Raw genomic sequence first — 19,873 nt, forward strand, 5'->3', positions numbered from 1 at the left:
GTAGGTTTAAGTGTATCTCAGTTTGAGCATACACTTAAACATGCGACGTGCTTAGATTGTGAGTTACGTCGGGGTATCTACTGATACACCGGCGTAACTCTTTGTGAATCTGGCCCAAAGTATTTGGAAAGGCTGAAGGTTTTTCTACCCTATTGCATTCTATGAATGAAGGTAGCAGCCTGAGGGGGCCCCTCTAATATTTACCTGAGCCTGATCTTCCTCCAGCGATGTGCACAAGAGCCATGGCTCTCCAAAGACTCTCCCTCCGCATTTTCCAAATGGCTGCCACTACTGTCAATCACAGCCAATGAAGAGAGAAAGGGGGCAGGGTCGATCTGCGGCTCTGTGAATGGACATGCAGAGTCACGGCTCAGGAATGGGCCTGCTCAGGTGCCCCCATTGCAAGCTGCTTGCTGTAGGGCACTTGGCTGGAGGGAGGGGCCAGAAGGGGGGACCTGAGTAGAGGAGGATCAGAGTTGTTTTTTGAAAAAACACTGCACAGAGCAGGTAAGTATAATAGGTTTGCTATTTATTTTAAAATTTGACTTTAATATCACTTTACAGAGTCATTATAACGTTGCCCATTCAGAGAAAATACCCCCCCCCAGCAAGTAAAACGTACAAGCTTAAACTGTCTCATCTTTAAACTGAAGAAGACATAGCAGTCGTGGTGGGAACAATTATAAACTCCAGACTTGACTATGCAAATGCCCTCTATAGCCGTGTACACACGGGCAAACATGTACGATGAAACCGGTCCGCCGGACCGTTTTCACCGTAAATGTCTGCCCGGGGATTTCTGTACGATGGCTGTACTAACCATCGTACAGAAATCCGCGCGTAAACAATACGCGGGGCGTGTCCGCGGTGTCGCGGCGACGTGGGCGGGCCTGCCAGTTAAATGCTTCCACGCATGCGTCGAAGTCATTCGACGCATGCGAGGGATGGCGGGCGCTCGGACATGTACGGTAGGTCTGTACAGACGACCGAACATGTCCGAGCGGACAGGATTCCAGCGGGCTGTTTTAAAACAAGTCCAGGAATATTTGTCCCCTGGGAAAAGGCCCGGCGGGCAAATGTTTGCTGGAATCCTGTCCGCTCGGGCCTACACACGACCGAACATGTCTGCTGAAACTGGCCCGCGGACCAGTTTCAGCAGACATGTTTGGTCGTGTGTACAGGGCCTATCTCGGACTCCCCAAATACCAAATCGCTCGTCTGCAAGTCGTTCAAAATACAGCCGCTCGACTAGTGGCTGGCAAAAAAACATGGGAATCAATCTCATCTTCTCTGAGATCCCTTCACTGGTTGCCAGTAAAAGACAGAATCACTTTCAAGGCACTCTGCCTAACGCATAAGTGTATTCAAGGAAACGCCCCCCAATATCTATGCGAAAAACTAAAAGCTCACAACCCCAACCGCGTTCTGCGATCCACCAACCAAAATCTACTCCAGATACCCAAAGCCAGATACAAGTCCAAAGGAGAACGAAGATTTGCAGTCCAAGGACCTAGACTGTGGAACGCTCTACCAACCTCCATCAGATTGGAGGTGAACCACTTGGCCTTCAGAAGAAAGATCAAAACCCATCTCTGCTGAGGTCAATAAGTTTACTCAGGAAATGGAGGCGATTCAGTTTGCATGTGTTGCACTATATACGTTTTTCACTCGCTCATCATCTTACTTGAACATTTCCATAATGCATTTGACAAGGAACCAAAAATGCTAAATATAAAATGTGTGCTCCATAGATACAGCTGGATAATGTTGTGTATTTCTTGAGGTCACTTACCTGGAAGAAAGTTACTTTTGAACCAGCATATATCTAGACTTAAACATGGCAATTTATAAAACTAGTTTTTATACCCCAAATTCTGGCACATGGTGAATGAATTTATTTTTTGATGCTCATTGTGTCTGTATACAAACTGAGCATACACACTTAAACTTGAAAATGTCCTGTAATAGCCATCAACAAAAGAATTCATTTGGCTGTTCATCAGTTTTTGGAATGGCCTCAGAGTCTACACTTGATCGTGCAGAGAGCAGTCTATTTGATTCATCTGGATTATGTCTAGTCAGGTATTCTCCTTCAGCTGTCTTTGCTTTATTACTGGTGGAAAGACTCTCAAATGTCACATAGGAATCCTGAAGGTCTTTAGATTTTCGGACCAATCCCTTTTTGCACCGTCGTTTCAAAGCTCCACAGCAGACCACCAGTGTTAGCGGGACAGCGATCACACAGGCCACACTAATCACCACAACATTTATCAGTTTCTGTGTGCCACCGGCACTAACAGCCTCATCAGTAGAAAAGATAACGCATTGTTCCTTCTTGGGGATCAGTCCTTTCACACTAATACATGCAATGTATTTTGTTTGTGGTATCAGACCATCTATTGTGATTTTGGTTTTGCCAGGCTCCACATTTATTCTCCGCATATCCCTCTCTCCAAATATTGCATATAAAACACTAAATACGGTCACATTTTTGGCAAGAGGAGCTTTCCATGCAAGGGACACACTGTGGTCAGTATCGCCAATAACTTTAACACCTCTTACCAATCGTTCAGTCTCTGGTTGCTTCGTGGGAGAACTCAATAAAATATTGCCAGAATCCTTGGTGTCTGGTCTTATGACTAAATTAGGATTTATATTCTGAACATTACTGTCTTGAATTTGGGGGCCACTAAATTTGAAATGCTGCATTCCATTGTTCCCTTCTGCAGATACATATTTGCCTGCAAAAACAAAGATAAGATAAACTGTAGAGGTGCCAATAGCTAAAAGGAAACTATTAAAGGTTACATTGCACAGAAAAAGGTTCAAATATTAATCATATTAAAGGGGTTGTACAGGTCAATTTCCCCCCCCCCCCACCGTTGTGGTTTGCGCAACAGTAACCCCTATCATATAAAGCTTAAAGGGGTTGTAAAGGTACATTGTTTTCCCCTAAATAGCTTCCTTTACCTTAGTGCGGTCCTCCTTCACTTACCTCATCCTTTCATTTGGCTTTTAAATGTCCTTATTTCTTGTGAGAAATCCTCACTTCCCGTTCTTCTCTCTGTAACTACACACTGTAATGCTAGGCTTTCTCCCTGGTGTGGAAAAAGCCTCTTGAGGGGGGAGGGGGCGAGCAGGCAAGTCAGGACACTCTCTACTTTGCAGATAGAGAAAGTATCTGTGTGTTAGTGGGTGCCCCCTCCCCTCTCAAGAGGCTTTCTCCACACCAGGGAGAAAGCCTTGCATTACTGTGTGTAGTTACAGACAGAAGAACAGGAAGTGAGGATTTCTCAGAAGAAATAACGATCATTTAAAAGCAAAATTTAAGGATGAGGTACGTGAAGGAGGACTGCACTAAGGTAAATGAAGCTATTTAGGGGAAAAACAATGTACCTTTACAACCCCTTTAAGCTTTATATGATAGGGGTTACTGTTGCGCAAACCACAACGGTGTACAAATCATAAGCTCACACAAGCAGCAGCCACAACAAAAAAAGTGTTCACACACCAAATAAAATTATTCAAGGGGGGGGGGGGGGGAGTGGCGCTTACTAAAATTAATCAAATATAAATAATTAATATATAACCAATGTTCCTGTGTAAATCAACAATTCCCTTAGCGCATGTAAACAAATAAAGTGCAAATGAACAATACTACTTCAGTTCCTTCTGTGCAAATAAGCAAATGCAAATAAGAGTGCTAAAATCGAACAAAAAAATTTGCAACAATACTGTGCAAAGTAAAAATTAAAAACAAAAATAAAATTAATAATAAGTATATGTGCAAAAGAACGTTCAGTGTAAAACAGTCTTATGTCACGTGCAAGCAATTTCCAAAAAACGTGCCAGAAAAGATCTCTGTGCTGGTAGATTTCTGAAACAATCCAAACGATGTGAATAAAAATCCAAGTGCACAGATGCAAAAATCCACTTTAAGGCCCCTTTCACACTGGGGCGTTTTTCGAGCGTTATTCGAGCGAAGCCTCATCTGCAATCCCAATGTGCTGGTAAAGCACTGCTAAGACCCTAACGTTTTAGGGCGTTTTTGCAGTGCCTCAGTGTGAAAGGGTAAGGCGTTTTTACAGCGCTTTCAATTCATTTCAATGGAGAGGGGAGTTTTTGGAGCGTTTTTTTCAGCGCCCAAAAACTGCTCCAAAGATGCTGCTTGCAGGACTTTTCTCAACGCCCCGCCAGTGCAACGCCCCAGTGTGAAAGGGTAAGGTGTTTTTACAGCGCTTTCAATCAGGGTTCAAGTCCTGGGAAAAAAAGTGTGGGAACTCCCACCCAAGATCCACTCCCCCACCAAAAAAAAAAAAATTATACGCTCATATGCATAATTACTAAACCGCATTTTTTCTTTTCGATCCACTGTACCTTAGTAATCCTTTATGTTACTTCCTGTATATGTCCCCAGGAGACATTGTGGAGGTCTGCAGTTATCGCGTGATTTAGAAAGAACTTGCTTCTTTCTAAATCCTGCGATAACTCGCGGCAGACCTCCGCAATGTCTCCTGGGAACAATGACAAAAGCTCCCAGGAGACATTGCGGCATCGAGGAAGTGACGGAATCCCTGCACACTACCCGATGAATCCATATACAGGAAGCCGCCAGTAACATAAAGGATTACTAAGGTTCACCTGCCCCTGACAGTGACTCGAGCTGGGCATCGCCGCTTAGTGAAGGATTGGCTCGGGCGGCTCGGCTGCTCTCGGCTGCTCTAGTCCTGCAAAGGGAACTGAGTTCCTGCTGTGAAAAAAGTGCAGGAACTCCGTTCCCATGCGTTCCCGCAGGACTTGAGCCCTGCTTTCCATTCATTTCAATGGAGAGGGGCGTTTTTGGAGCGTTTTTTCAGCGCCCAAAAGCTGCTCCAAAGATGCTGCTGCTTGAAAGGGTCCTTTGAGATGCATGGAGAGCGTTTTATGAGCGTTTTAATAGCGCTATTTTTAACGCTAAAACGCTGTAAAAACGCTTCAGTGTGAAAGGGGTCTAAGATGAAATAATCTCCAAATGCCAATAAAAAGTGCTTCAATCTTTTGCAGGTGCCCTCGTTTCCCCCAGCCTCTCACCTCATCTGGCTTAAAAATAAGCCTTTCTGATAACCTCCAAATGACTGAGCGATCGTTTTTCCTATTCGATCGACCACAATCAGGTTTCCAGTTTAGATGCTCAGGTAACATAGAGAGGAAAGGGTGGACTCCATAGTGTAGTAAAATACTTACAATTATGATGATCATAAAACAGCATATTACAAACTGTATTCCAACTTCCGGACTCGGACGCGGCCAAAAGTGATGTCACCGCAGCTCTGAACAGTGACGCGTTGCATGAATGCTCAACGTCACTTTCTCAAAGTTCTTACTTTGAATAAATCAATGCTTATTTGAATTACTACACTATGGAGTCCCCCCTTTCCTCTCTATGTTACTTGTCTCCACTAAAACAATCAGTTGTACCAGCAACAGAAATGCCACTCACCAAGATGTTAAAAATATTTTGCCTTCAATAAAATAGCCAATAGGAAATAGGAATGGGTTCTTAACATATTTCGTGCTGGGCACAGTGCATTCTGTTTTCTGTGGAAGGGGTGAGAATTTAAACTGAGGCCTTGAGAAATTAAAATGCTGAACAACAATTAGTGTCTTGTGTTAAAGAATATATCGACCCAAAATGTTATATTCCTAATATGTGCCTGCTGTACCAAGTACTTGTATGAAAATGTATCCTGTTCTTGTTGCATTGCTTCCTTTGTGTGAAATACCTGGTGTCTCTGCCAGTCCCTCTGCTATTAAAAAATGACTACACTAGACATAAGAGTACAGCATGGTCAGCTGAGAACTCAGGCTGCTCTCCTCCAATGATCAGACTTGACATGCCAACCCCCCCCCCTCTTGCACAGCCATTCACTGGAAAGATCATTGTACTGCCGCTTATGTCCCCTATCCCTCTAAGATCCGTATGCAGCTGAGAACTAAGGGAATGTGATCACTTATAAAATAAAAATGAAAAAGCTGGAAAAAAGTATTTATAATGTTTTTTTTATATATGTATTGTGGTATTGGAAAGATTATACTCATGTGGCAGGTCCTTTTCCAATGAGTTGTGTCAGTCAAAACTGCATGTAAGGGCATTGCAGACCACTTTTATTAAACAAAATGGAAAGTTCACATACACATCAGTTGCCCACTCAGGGGTTCTTCCACATCAATATGAACAATGAAAATACAGATCCACCTGGCTCCCTTGTTGGCAGCCCTCCTGTTCTTATTATCAGTCCCTCTGACTGTTGTCCAGCTCTCCTGCCTCACTTGGCTCTCTTAGCCTTTATTTGCAACACCCTGTTGCAAAGCTCAATCCTGGCTTCCAGATAGGGGTTCTTCTGACACCCTGATAGGAGTCCATCTGACCCCCCCGGTGAGACCCTTTGTCTCCTGGCTGCTTGCTGGACCTTCTCTGACCCCCGGGTGAGACCTTCTGTATCCTATACTGGTAGCTGTCTCTAAATTTAGAGCCCTGAGCTATCCTTGTGGGGTAAACACTATAAGAAAATTGGGAGAACAATTGTCTGATTTACCTCACAGCAAATCAGAACCGATGAATGAAAATTCGTACAAAAGCTTTTTTTGGTTGTTTATTGTTTCTGATCATGCGCAGTATTTTCTGAATTTTCTTGTACGAAACTCGTACAAAAACGGTACAAGAAACATTTGTCCCTTCGGGAATTTCCATACGAAAAGTCTGAATCGACTGTTGAATGTTGTGTACACACTATACGAATATCGTATGAACGTTCATCAGATGAAAATATTTGCCCAATTTTGTTATAGTGTGTACGAGCCTAGGCTTGAGTATATACAGTGCCTTGATAAAGTATTCATACCCCTTGAAATTTTCCACATTTTGTCAGGTTACAACCAAAAATGAAAATGTATTTTAATTTGGATTTATATGATAGACCAACACAAAGTGGCACATAATTGTAAAGTGGAAGGAAAATGAGAAATGTTTTTCAAATTGATTTACAAATAAATCTGTGAAAAGTGTGGTGTGCATCATCCCCACAACATGATGCTGCCATCAGCATGTTTCACAGTGGGGATGGTGTGTTGAGAATGATGTGCAGTGTTAGTTTCTGCCACACGTAACATTTTGCTTTTAGGCCAAAATGTTCCACTGCAAAAGGGACTTCTTATGGCTATCTTTCAGCAATGGCTTTCTTCTTGCCACTCTTCCATAAAGGCCAGATTTGCGGAGTGTAAGACTAATAGTTGTCCTGTGGACAGAATCTCCCACCTGAGCTGTGGATCTCTGCAGCTCCTCCAGAGTTACCATGGGCCTCTTGGCTTCTTCTCTGATTAATGCTCTTCTTGCCCAGCCTGTCAGTTTAGATGGACGGCCATGTCTTGGTAGGTTTTCAGTTGGGCCATACTCTTTCCATTTTTGGATGATGGATTGAACAGTTATACATGAGATGTTCAAAGCTTGGGATGTTTTTTTTTAACCTAACCCTACATTAAACTTTTCCACAACGATATCACTGACCTGTCTGGTGTGTTCCCTGGCCTTCATAATGCTGTTTGTTCACTAAGGCTCTCTAAAAAAACTCTGAGGGCTTCACAGAACAGCTGTATTTATGCTGAGATTAAATTACACACAGGTGGACTCTATTTACTAATTAGGTGGCATTCGGAAGGCAATCGGTTCCACTAGATTTTAGTTAGGATTATCAGAGTAAAGGGGGCCGAATACAAATGCACGCCACACTTTTCAGATATTTATTTGTAAAAAAAAAAATTAAAACCATTTATGATTTTTCTTTCACTTCACAATTATGTGCCACTTGGTGTTGGTCTATCACACAAAATCTTAATAAAATACATTTACGTTTTTGGTTGTAACATGACAAAATGTGAAAAATTCCAAGGGGTATGAATACTTTTTCAAGGCACTGTATAATACTGCAAACCAAGATATGTTTTTAATAACACAATTATGTTTACAACATGAAGTGACCTTAACTTGGGTAATAATACAGACTTTAATTCTAGCCAAGAAGCCCATTATTTACATAGCCTGCTCAACATATAAAACTTTAGTGCCATTTACCGCTGTCATTTGGCTCATCAGTTGTGTTGGAGTCAGTGACAAAAACTGAAATAAATGCCTCTGCCATTCCAAGAATGTTTTTAGCCTTGCAGATATATTCTCCAGAATCTTTGTAGGAGACAGTGGGCAAATTTAACATGGACCAACCCATTCCATCACTAGATATTTCCTGGTGAACTGCAAATGTAAAAATAAATAAATAAATAAATGAACAAACAAACACACAAAAGAATGTGTAAAATGCAGAAGAGTAAAGAGCATTTCCATTTTTAGAAATCAATCTTTTCCATAGCTCCTTCCTTGAGCCATAATTTTGATCTCAGAACTAGTGAAATCTGGTATAATGCATGACAAAAAGAAAAAATGATTTTCAATGAACTCTACATGTAGTTCTCAGTACTGTTTCAAATTGATGCATACAATAAATGATATATACATTAAATGTCTAATTAACTGAGTATCCAAACATGGACCAGGAGCATGTAACACTTCCTTAGGAACTCCTATTTTCTAATTTCAATTTGTTTTATTAAATTTCAAAAGTGTAATTACAGGTACACATTGCAGGAAATGAGAGATAGACAATATAACAAATCGAGCAATGTAGGGTATATAGGGCTTGGCAGTCAGAAATACAAGTGGGGCCAAGTAAAGCTAATGACATTACACTTATATTTTGCATTTAATTATACCCTGGGTGGATAGTATATCCACACTGAAATTAGGTGGTAACGCAGTTATCTGTATGAATTAGATCACAGAACTCTATAACCAAAGAAAAAACATAGAAGAACATAAAATTAAAAACAAAGAGAACAATTGCCCTTGTTAGTCATATAGCCTCAGGTAGTGGCTGGCTGAGTATCAAAACATCAAAAGCATTACTCCGGTTTATTACATGACCTGTTTCCAAGCATGCCAGGGAGCCCATATATTTAACGTTTCTTCATATTTACCCATTGCCGAAGCATGTAGTATTTCGTAAGTGCTATGTATTTGTACTGTGCCTATAACCTCTGAGACCGAAGGTGCCTCAATATTTTTCCAATGTCTTAGAATGACTAGTCTAGTAGCCATCAGTATATGTGCGATCACAGTCTGGTACAATTTAGGAACCCCATCTAACTCTAAAGAAAGAATGGCCATGCCGGGACCTGGAGGAGAACCGAGGGCCGAGATGCTGTTTATTATCCTCCCAATTTGTTCCCATAGTGGGTAGATTTTAGGGCAGCCCCATAGAATGTGAATCAGTGTTCCTCTATCTCCGCAGAGTCTCCAGCAGCTTGGAGAGGCATCTGGGAATATCTTAGGCCTTGTACACACGACCAGACATGTCTGATGAAAACGGTCTGGGGACCGTTTTCATCGGACATGTCTGCTGGGAGGTTTTGGTCTGATGTGTGTACACACCATCAGACCAAATTCCCCGTGGACAGAAAACGCGGTGACGTGGCGATGTGCGCAAACCAGGAAGTTCAATGCTTCCACGCATGCGACGAATCACTTCGACGCATGCAGGGGATTTCGGTCCGATGGTTAGGTGTACTAACCATCGGACAGGTCCGACGGACAGGTTTCCACCGGACAAGTTTCTTAGCATGCTAAGAAACTTTTGTCCGCTGGAAACCTGTCCGCTAGGCCGGAAAAATGTCCGCTAGGCCCTACACACTGTCGGACATGTCCGCGGAAACTGGTCCGCGGACCAGTTTCAGCGGACATGTTCAGTCTTGTGTACAAGGCCTTAGACAATTTGTGTGGGGTGAGGTACCAGCGAAGGAGTATCTTCTGGTGCATCTCCCGCAGGTTCGTACTGTTGGTAGAATTGAGCTATTGACGCCGGGATATGGGTTAGAATTTGTGCATTTTTCTTCATTAGTTGTGACAACTGGGTATATCTAAAAATTTTGGTCGCGGGTAAGTGAAATTCACGTTGTAAGTTCTGGAACGGCCGCATTTGGGAATTGAGGAGTAAGTCCTCAAGCAAAGCGACCCCCCCCCCCCTCTCTCCACACAGAGAGCTTGATATCTGGGACTATATAGTGAACTGCAGTGATAGGTAAGTGAAAAGGGACCAACGATCCCCCCCACTTATGTGCAGTGCGTAAGTACGCCCAAGCTCTTAGCGAAGCAAGTATGGGAGGTGCTAGGTTCTTATCCAGGGCTCTACTGTGATGTGCTGTCATTAAGAAATCTTTTAAGTTCCCCCCGGAATCTGCACTCCTTCCAGCTCCCTCCACAGTGCATTGGAGCAAGGATCCATCCACTGTCGGAGTTTAGCCAAAATGGAGGAGAAATAGTAGTCCTGTAGGTGAGTATGACCTATCCATCCCGCCGACCTGGTCTTGATCAATTTGCCAAAAGCGCACCTCGCCTTCTTTCCCTGCCATAGATATCCATTAAGGATAGATTGCAGTGTTTTAAAAAAGAAGTTAGGCAGAGGAATGGGCAGGGTTCTAAACAGATATAGCAGTTGAGGTAAGATTGACATTTTAAAGGCTGCCAACCTACCCAGCCATGATAATTCTAAGTGGGATAGTTTCTGTAATTTGGACTTAAGAGAAGCTAAAAAAGGTAAATAGTTGGCTGCCGACAGGTCATCAGGGTTAGAGGTCAAGGTCACCCCAAGGTAATTAATGCCCTGATCCTTCCATACATACGGGAACTTGCTCTGTAGAGTTCACTTCAGTTCAGCTCCTATACCCATGTTTAATATATACGATTTAGTTTCGTTTACTTTATAATAAGATACCGAGGCAAATTCTTGCAAGGCCTCAGTCACTGCGGCCAGAGACACATCGGGCTTGCTAAGTATTAGAATTATGTCGTCTGCAAACAGACTTATGACATGTCTCCTGGGTCCCACAGCTATCCCTGTAATCTGCGGATGGGCCCTGATGTATGCCGCCAGAGGCTCCATCATCAGATTAAAAATAAGCAGTGACAGGGGGCACTCTTGGCGCATACCATTTGTTATTGAGAGCGGAGTGGACATTACACCTGCTATGTACACCCGGGCTGAGGGCTGTGTATACAAAGCCATGATAGCACTATAGATAAAGCTGTTGAAGCCAAACTTTTTCAGAACCCCCCTCAGGAATCTCCAGTGTATTCTGTCGAACGCCTTCTCTGCATCCAGCGATAGGAGCAGAGAATGCGAGGAACTCCTACTTTCTACTAGGGATGAGCCGAACACCTGCCCCGTTCGGTTTAGCACCAGAATATGCAAACAGGCAAAAAATGTGTTTAAACATGCGAACACCGTTAAAGTCTATGGGACATGAACATTAAAAATCAAAAGTGCTAATTTTAAAGGTTAATATGCAAGTTATTGTCATAAAAAGTGTTTGGGGACCCGGGTCCTGCCCCAGGGGACATGTATCAATGCAAAAAAAGTTTTAAAACCTGACGTTTTTTCGGGAGCAGTGATTTTAATAATGCTTAAAGTGAAACAATAAAAGTGAAATATTCCTTTAAATTTCGTACCTGGGGGTGTCTATAGTATGCCTGTAAAGTAGCACATGTTTCCCGTGTTTAGAATTGTCCCTGCACAAAATGTAATTTCTAAAGGAAAAAAAGTCATTTAAAACTACTCGCTATTCATGAATTGTCGGGTCCCCAGAGATACAGATCAACGTCATTGAAAAAAACGGCAGGGGTCCCCTCCCCCCCCATCCATTACCAGGCCCTTTGGATCTGGTATGAATATTAAAGGGAACCCCGAACCAAAAAAATGGATGATGATGATGACTTTGGGATGACTCGAACAATGTTGATGATTTTGGGGTTGACTCTATCTAACAAACATACCTTAGGTGATGCAACTTGTTAAGAGTATACAGTATATCTAGGCAAAACCTTTTTTTTTGGATAATACAGGGAAGCATTAGACCCTCCCAAGATTTTATTTAAGTCCCTGTTGGGGAGATAAACACTCTATTTGTACTGAAGACAATTGTCAAAGAAATTAAAAATGAGGGGAAAATCCAAAAATGTATTGTGACCAGAACAAGAGGTAAGAGGAAATATTCTGGTAGGGAAATTTCAGGACTCACTTTTCTATTACATCTCTGGGACTGTAAACAAAGGCAACTCTTTGCACTGTGACAAATGTATTTAAAAATGTAAAATTAATAAAAATAGTAATTAAAAGGCCACATCCCTCCACCTGAATTCTGCTCATTGTATAGTGTCCACAAGGACATTTTTTATTTGGGCTAATATTTTTTGTTCTTTTAGAAGATGTTTCTGCTATCAACAGCTGCTTATATATTAAAATCAGATTCTCAAATCTTGGAATCCTGGCTCTAATCAGCCAACTAGCACAGATTTTCCCAGTTCTTTAACTATACTGTTTTCTCTGCGCAGTCCTGCACCTCTGCTTTTCCACCTGTCCTGGTTTCTGTTTATCTTATGGTTAGCCACAGAGGTCTTAAAGTTGTGGGTTCCTCTTTTTCCCGTAAAAGCTCATTCTATTAGGGCAGTGAGTTTTCTTGGGTTTTTTGTCACCAGGCCTCTATGCCTTAAGCCTGGAAAACTGCCAGGAGAGCCTTTGGCCAGGAAAACCGGACATGTGTATGCTTCCTTGTAGTTTTCCTGTCAGGAAAACAGCCGGGAATCCCGGTGGGAAAATAGAAAACCTGCTCTCTATTTTCCCATCGGGATTCCAGTATTTTTTTTTTTCGCCAGATCTACTACTTACCTATGGGCAACATTGCGAGGCAGTGCCGATGGAGCATACACACGGTCGGGATTCCCGGCCAAAGCTCCATGACATTTTTCTTTTTCCAGTACTGGCCTCCAGTACTTTTATGTGTCTAGAGTCCATTTCTGCTGTAGGTTAATTATTATCAATCTGTGTCCCGCGACTGTGAAAACAGTGAGTGCAACATTTTTATTTTACAGGCTAGTTTTCCCCAGCTGGAAGTATGTACTTAGTTAGCAATTATAGTGGAAAAATGGTGGATGTTAAAGCCACACCCATATATACATTTATGTACCCCCCTCCTGTGTTTGAACACATATACGTACTGTAAATTGTTAAAAATTCAGAAATGCACGATACATTAAGGTAATTTAAGGACACCAAATGTTAAGTGGTCAATAACCACTTCCCGACCATCCTCTGCGGCAACATGGCTCGGCTGGCCGAAACAACATTATGTTACATTGCTTCACCCTGTGGCCACTAGGGGTGCGTGGGCGCCACCGAAGGCACGCACGCATACACCCGCTGATCGCCCCCGGAGCCGAAGCGAGTTTTCGGCAGGCGCGATGACCACCAGGCACCCGCGATCGCTCGTGAAACAGCAAGAATCGGGATCTGTGTAAACACACAGATCCCAGTTCTCTTGGGGGAGAAATGACTGATTGTCAGTTCATACAATGTATGAACAGCGATCTGTCATTTCCCCTAGTAAGTCCCATCCCCCCCTTTCAGTTAGAACATGCAGAGGGAACACAATTAACCCCTTGATCGCCCTCTTGTGTTAAACCCTTCCCTGTCAGTGACATTTTTACAGTAGTCAGTGCATTTTTATAGCACTAATCGCTGTAAAATTGTCGATGGTCCCAAAAATGTGTCAAAAGTGTCCGATCTGTCTGCCATAATATTGTAGTCCCGATAAAAATCGCAGTAAAAACTACTAGTAAAAATGTATAATAAAAAAAAGCCATAATTCTATCACCTAATTTGTAGACGCTATAACTTTTATGCAAACCAATCAATATACGCTTATTGTGATTTTTTTTACCAAAAATATGTAGAAGAATACATATCAGCCTAAACTGATGAAAAAATATTTATTTATTTTTTTAAATGTGAGATATTTATTATAGCAAAAAATAAAAGATATTGGGGGTTATTTACAAAAGGCAAATCCACTTTGCACTACAAGTGCAAACTACAAGTACAAAGTGTGCTTGAAATTACACTGAAAGTTATTAAATAACCCCCCTTGTGTTTTTTTTTTTCAAAATTGTCGCTGTTCTTTTGTTTATAGCGCAAAAAAATAAAAAGGAAGCTCTATTTGTGGGGGAAAAGAGACGCAAATTGTGTTTGGGTACATCGTTACAGGCCCACACAATTGTCAGTTAAAGTGATGCAGTGTCAAATTGTAAAAAGTGCTCTGGTCAGGACGGGGGTAAAATCTTCTGGGGCTGAAGCAGTTAAAAGGTTAAAAAAAATCTAAATGTGATAAAGTTTCAAAGTTTAGTATCTTTGGCTAACAATTAAAATAATAGCAGTAAACCTGTATTAGTAGTACATGACATTTTATTCAAACTGTATTTCATTCATACTATAAGTATATGAATATCTGAGATTTAACAATTAAATATAAATAAAAACAAAAGAAAATTAATTAAAGCATTTTACTCCAGCTATTCGGTCATGTTATTTAATTATACTTTTTTCCCTAGTAAAAGGATAATTACATACTGACTTATATTATTTTAAATGTATGCCATTCATATTAAGCTTAGTTCAAGAGCATGGAAAATTGTCATTTGTGCCCTATAGCAGAATTTAAAAGGGCCTCCAACATAAAAAAAACACCTTTGTACAACATCATATTTACCGTGACATGTGAAAAAGGACATGGGATGGTGGTATTATTCTTTCCATTGCAGTGATGACTATAGCCAATCATATAATGTTCAGTGGTCACTAATATGTACGGTATAACCCAGGGCACCGAGTGAAGGGATCAGAAGTGAGTAATGAACAAATCAGAATAGAGTGCAGGGGTCAGGGTTGTTCAACGTACAGCCTAGAGCACAGGGTGTAGGAGTTAGTTATGTGTTATTATACAGCTCCCTACAAGGAACTTTAAATGCCCCATAAACTTAAAGTGGAGGTTCACCCAAAATATCAATTTTTAACATTAGATTGAGGCTAATTTTAGTAAGCAGAATCGGGTGGTTTTTTTTAAATGAATGTAGTACTTACCGTTTTAGAGATCGATGTTCTCCCGCCGCTTCCGGGTATGATCTGCAGGACTGGGCGTTCCTATTTGATTGACAGCCTTCCGATGGTTGCAAACAGCGCGTCACGAGTTCCCGAAAGTAGCCGAACGTCGGTGCGCAGGCGCCATATAGAGCAGCACCGACGTTCGGCTTCTTTCGGCAACTGGCGACGCGCTGTATGCGACCGTCGGAAGGCTGTCAATCAAATAGGAACGCCCAGTCCCGAAGATCCCGGAAGCGGCGGGAGAACATCGATCTCTAAAACGGTAAGTACTGCATTCATTTTAAAAAGAAAACCCGATTCTGCTTACTAAAATTAGCCTCAATCTAATGTTAAAAAAAAAATTCGGGTGAACTCCCGCTTTAATTCACAGTCAACGGCCTTTCCATCAATCACTTCATTACTTCCCAAACTCCAGGACCATGACAGCCTGAGTTGCTCTTTTGAAATAAACACAGGGACAGATAACACAGTTCTAGACTATTCCTTTTTCTGTGGCTTCTCTTGCAGTGGAAAGAAGGAAATGTGCTGAGAAGGGGTTGCTTATGACAGACCTCCTAATTCTTGGTGCCCTACTGGGACCTGCTCAGGTTGAGGCCCATAGCAGCCATGTGGGCTGCTATGACAGTAGTTCCATCTGGTCATCTTTACTGGGTTATGCCTTGTACACACCATTGGAATTTCTGAGGAAAAAAGTCAGACGGACCGTGTGTGGGCCCCATTGGACTTTTTTCCGTCAGAGTTTAAAAAAAGAACATGAAATTCCGATCGTCGGTGTGGAACTCCGACAGAGAAAATAACACGCATGCTCAGAATCAAGTCGACGCAAGCTCGGAAGCATTGAACTTAATTTTTCTCGGCTCATCGTAGTGTTTTATGTTGCCCCGTTTTGGACAGTCGCAATTTGGTCTGACAGTGTGTATGCAAGACAGTTTGAACAGGATTCCGACGGAAAATTACATCTTTTTTTATCCCATCAGAAATTCTGATTGTGTGTACAGGGCATAAGAGCCATGGATTTAGAATAGAATAATAGCAATGGAAACCCAAGGTGGACGGTTGACCTCTTAGCAGTATGAATTTTGGTTACTTACCTTTTTCGGATGTCTTCATGACTGTCACAGGACAAGCAAAGTCCTCTTTCTCTCCCAGTGGTGAGTGCATCACAGTGTAATGATGTAGACACAGAAGCAGCTCTCAACATCATTGTACTGTGTGTGTCTTGCACTCACAGTATGACCTCAGTGATGAAAATAAGTACAATGTAGTGTTGAGCAGAATACGCCATATTCGATTTCGCGATATATCACGAATATATAGCCGAAAATTCGAGAAATATTCGCTAAATTCGAATATTCGTGATATTTTATCGAAATGAAATTTTTGCAAAATTTCGCTATTGCGAATGCGAAAATAATTGCGAAATTTCGACAACAGCGGAAGGAGCACTCTGATTGGCTCAGAATATACGTGATATTTTGCACTATGATTGGCTCAGAATATTTGTGATATTGTATCGAAATTTCGCAAAATGCAAATGCGATATTGATGGCGAAATTTCGGAAGGAGCACTCTGATTGGCTCAGAATATTCGTGATATTTTACAATACAAAATAATTGCGAAATTTCGACAAATGCGGAAGGAGCACTCTGATTGGCTCAGAATATTCGTGATATTTTACAATACAAAATAATTGCGAAATTTCGACAAATGTGGAAGGAGCACTCTGATTGGCTCAGAATATTCGTGATATTTTACAATACAAAATAATTGCGAATATTTGGCAAATGCGGAAGGAGCACTCTGATTGGCTCAGAATATTTGTGATATTTTACAATAGAAAATAAAAAGTGTTTTGCATTGGTGGTGATTCTTTACTCTATCCATCTGTCACAGCCGTTTGTCAATCAAACACCTTGAAGATTGAACACGTTCATGCTGCATGCTTTGGACTTTTTTTCACTTCACATATCAAAGACATTTTTATGAAAGATTATTTTTCTATTATTGGGACTATATTTCTTTATATATTTGTTTCACTGTGTATTTCACAAGTTATTTGCGCTTGCTTATTTTATAATTTGCCCACATGTCTTGTCACTAGACATATTTTTTATTCTTGTAGAGCGACTCCATTTTCTGTCTTGTATTAATTTATGTTGTATAACATTTTTGAGTTGCTGCTGTATTCTCCCCTTTTTTTAAGGTATGCGCAATTTTTTCCTTCTTACAAAAAAAAATAATATCAAACATACAAATATTCATAACAGAAACATACACAAAGCCCCCCCCCCCTTTTGCATCAGAGACAATCAGAGTTCTCCTACCACAGTTATCGAAAATTCGCAATCATTTTCGCATTCGCATTAGCGAAATTTCGCAATTTATTTTTTTTATATTCGGCAACATAAAAGGATCGCCTCAGCTTAGCTACTCGGCCCAGGGTCTCTAATCATACCAGCAATGCTTTTAGACGTCGATAGGATGTGATCTGTTTTAAAAATAAAATTGAAAAAATGCGAATATTCGGAATAGCGAATATTCACCGCAAAATTCGAAATATATCGCGAATACTCGAATATGCCATATTCGAGCTGAATATTCGCAATACGAATATTCGTGAGCAACACTAGTACAATGTACTCCAGGCAACAGCTTTAGCCTGTTGACTGAGACTGTGAATAAAGTGTATGGGGCATATGAAGTTCCTTGTAGGTGGTGTTGCACGCTGCCTACTTTAGGTTGAAGGTATGTATTGCAGCCATAGATGCATTTTTGTTTTGGAAACTGTGAAGGGGCATTTTTTCAAATTAATAGAAATAGCCAAATTTAAACTTTAACCTGCATGTTAAGGGACACTAAATGTATCACACTGTAAAAAAAATGAACCTAATAAGCTTAGGGCAATTGAAAAATGTTTAGTGATCCTACCTGATCCATTAATTTGATTCCCATCAGCTCTTCTCCAGCTCAGTTCAGGTATTGGGATTCCCATAGTACCACACCGTAGCAGAACAGTACTGCCGATGACCGTCTTGAGTTTTGCTACAGAAGTGTGAATTACTGGACTTTGACACTTTCGCAGTTCCACTTGACTAAATTGTACACCTGCAAGGCTGCGTGGTGAATAACACTTCAGCCGTGGTTCTATAAATGCCACAGCTGGGGATGGGAAGTTGAGGAAATGAACCATTTCATAAAGACTGCAGTCGCACAACCAAGGATTATCTTGCAAACCTGTAAAATTTTAGAAGATATGTTAAAATAAATATTGTTTTTCTTTGCAGTTTGTACAATGACAACATTACTTTTGCTTTAATCCTTATGTGACCAGAGTCAATTAATGCCAAGATGACTAGGTCTAATTAAGAAGCATTGTATTGGTTAACTTGACTATAACTCTATGACTAATGTGTATACCCATTTTTTTTTATATTTTTAAAGAACATTTATCGTGTACACTGTTTTAATAAAGACATGGCTCTGTTTCTTTTACTTGCTGACAAATGAGCAAAAATATACAGAAATATTTTTTTGCTTTCAGTTTTCTAATGTATTATTATTTTTGAATAATTTAATAGTGTCTGACAATTACGCTAATAAATCCCCCTGCAGCCTAAAGTTTGCAAGGTTCATCTGCAGGCTGAAGTCCTACTTTATCAAACAAGCCTCAAGCATGCATGTGATCACATGTCATAACTAACAGTAATATCACGATGAGAGGCCACTCTGATCATCAGTGGTGATCTGAGCTGTCAGTAACAGCTTAGATTAAAAGCCACTAGCCACACAAAGTGTCAGCTAGTGGCTTTTAAGCAGGGGTTAAGTCCTGGGGAAAAAAGTGTGGGAACTCCCACCCAAGATCCACTCCTCCACCAAAAAAAATATATATATATATATGATACGCTCATGTGCATAATTACTAAACCTCATGTTTTTTTTTTTGATCCACTGTACCTTAGTAATCATTTATGTTACTGGCCGCTTCCTGTATATGGATTCATCAGGTAGTGTGCGGGTATTCCGTCACTTCCTCGATGCCGCAATGTCTCCTGGGAGCTTTTGTCATTGTTCCCAGGAGACATTGTGGAGGTCTGCCTTTAAGCAAGTTCTTTCTAAATCCCGTGATAACTCGCAGCAGACCTCCGCAATGTCTCCTGGGAACAATGACAAAACCTCCCAGGAGACATTGCGGCATCGAGGAAGTGACGGAATACCTGCACACTCCCCGATGAATCCATATACAGGAAGCGGCCAGTAACATAAAGGATTACTAAGGTTCGCCTGCCCCTGCAGTGACTCTAGCTGGGCATCGCTGCTTAGTAAAGGATTGGCTCGGGCGGCTCGGCTGCTCTCGGCTGCTCTAGTCCTGCAAAGGGAACTGCGTTCCTGCTGTGAAAAAAGTGTTCCCGCAGGACTTGAGCCCTGCTTTTAAGAGAGAGAATGTTTATTAATATATTCTCAGGATGACATCTCATGCTGGAGAATGTTACTATACAGACTGCAGGTGAGAAGGAGTTAACATAAAAGACCATATCCATTAATTGCAAGTTTGGGAGATTTTGTAGCTGTACAAATCTCCCATGATATCTCTAATTTTGTTAAATATTCTGGACATAATTCTCTAATTTTTATTCTTTTGATGTTATCTTGACACAGTATTAATTCACTATGTTCATACCTCCCAACTTTTTGAGATGGGAATGAGGGACACCTATCGGCAAAAGTATGCAGGCATAGGTCACACCCCTTGCCACGCCCCCTTAAAGGAGAATTGTACAAAAAAACAAGATTGGTTAAA

The 19,873-nt window shown here is 41.2% G+C and overlaps 1 protein-coding gene across 1 annotated transcript in view; it reads right to left on the reverse strand.

Moving 5' to 3' along the window:
* Window positions 1–1,518: 1,518 nt before the first annotated feature.
* The window catches only part of LRIT1 (leucine rich repeat, Ig-like and transmembrane domains 1), a 79,516-nt gene continuing 61,161 nt past the window's right edge, over window positions 1,519–19,873 (reverse strand). The window contains exons 3-5 of the mRNA XM_040320729.1: window positions 18,004–18,309; window positions 8,108–8,284; window positions 1,519–2,741 (exon numbers count right to left, since the gene is read on the reverse strand). Of these exons, the coding sequence (XP_040176663.1) occupies window positions 1,972–2,741; window positions 8,108–8,284; window positions 18,004–18,309 (1,253 nt within the window). The 3' untranslated portion in view covers window positions 1,519–1,971. The remainder of the gene's footprint in view (window positions 2,742–8,107; window positions 8,285–18,003; window positions 18,310–19,873) is intronic.

The sequence above is a fragment of the Rana temporaria genome, chromosome 8 (genome assembly GCF_905171775.1).
Source record: "Rana temporaria chromosome 8, aRanTem1.1, whole genome shotgun sequence".
Lineage (NCBI taxonomy): Eukaryota > Metazoa > Chordata > Amphibia > Anura > Ranidae > Rana > Rana temporaria.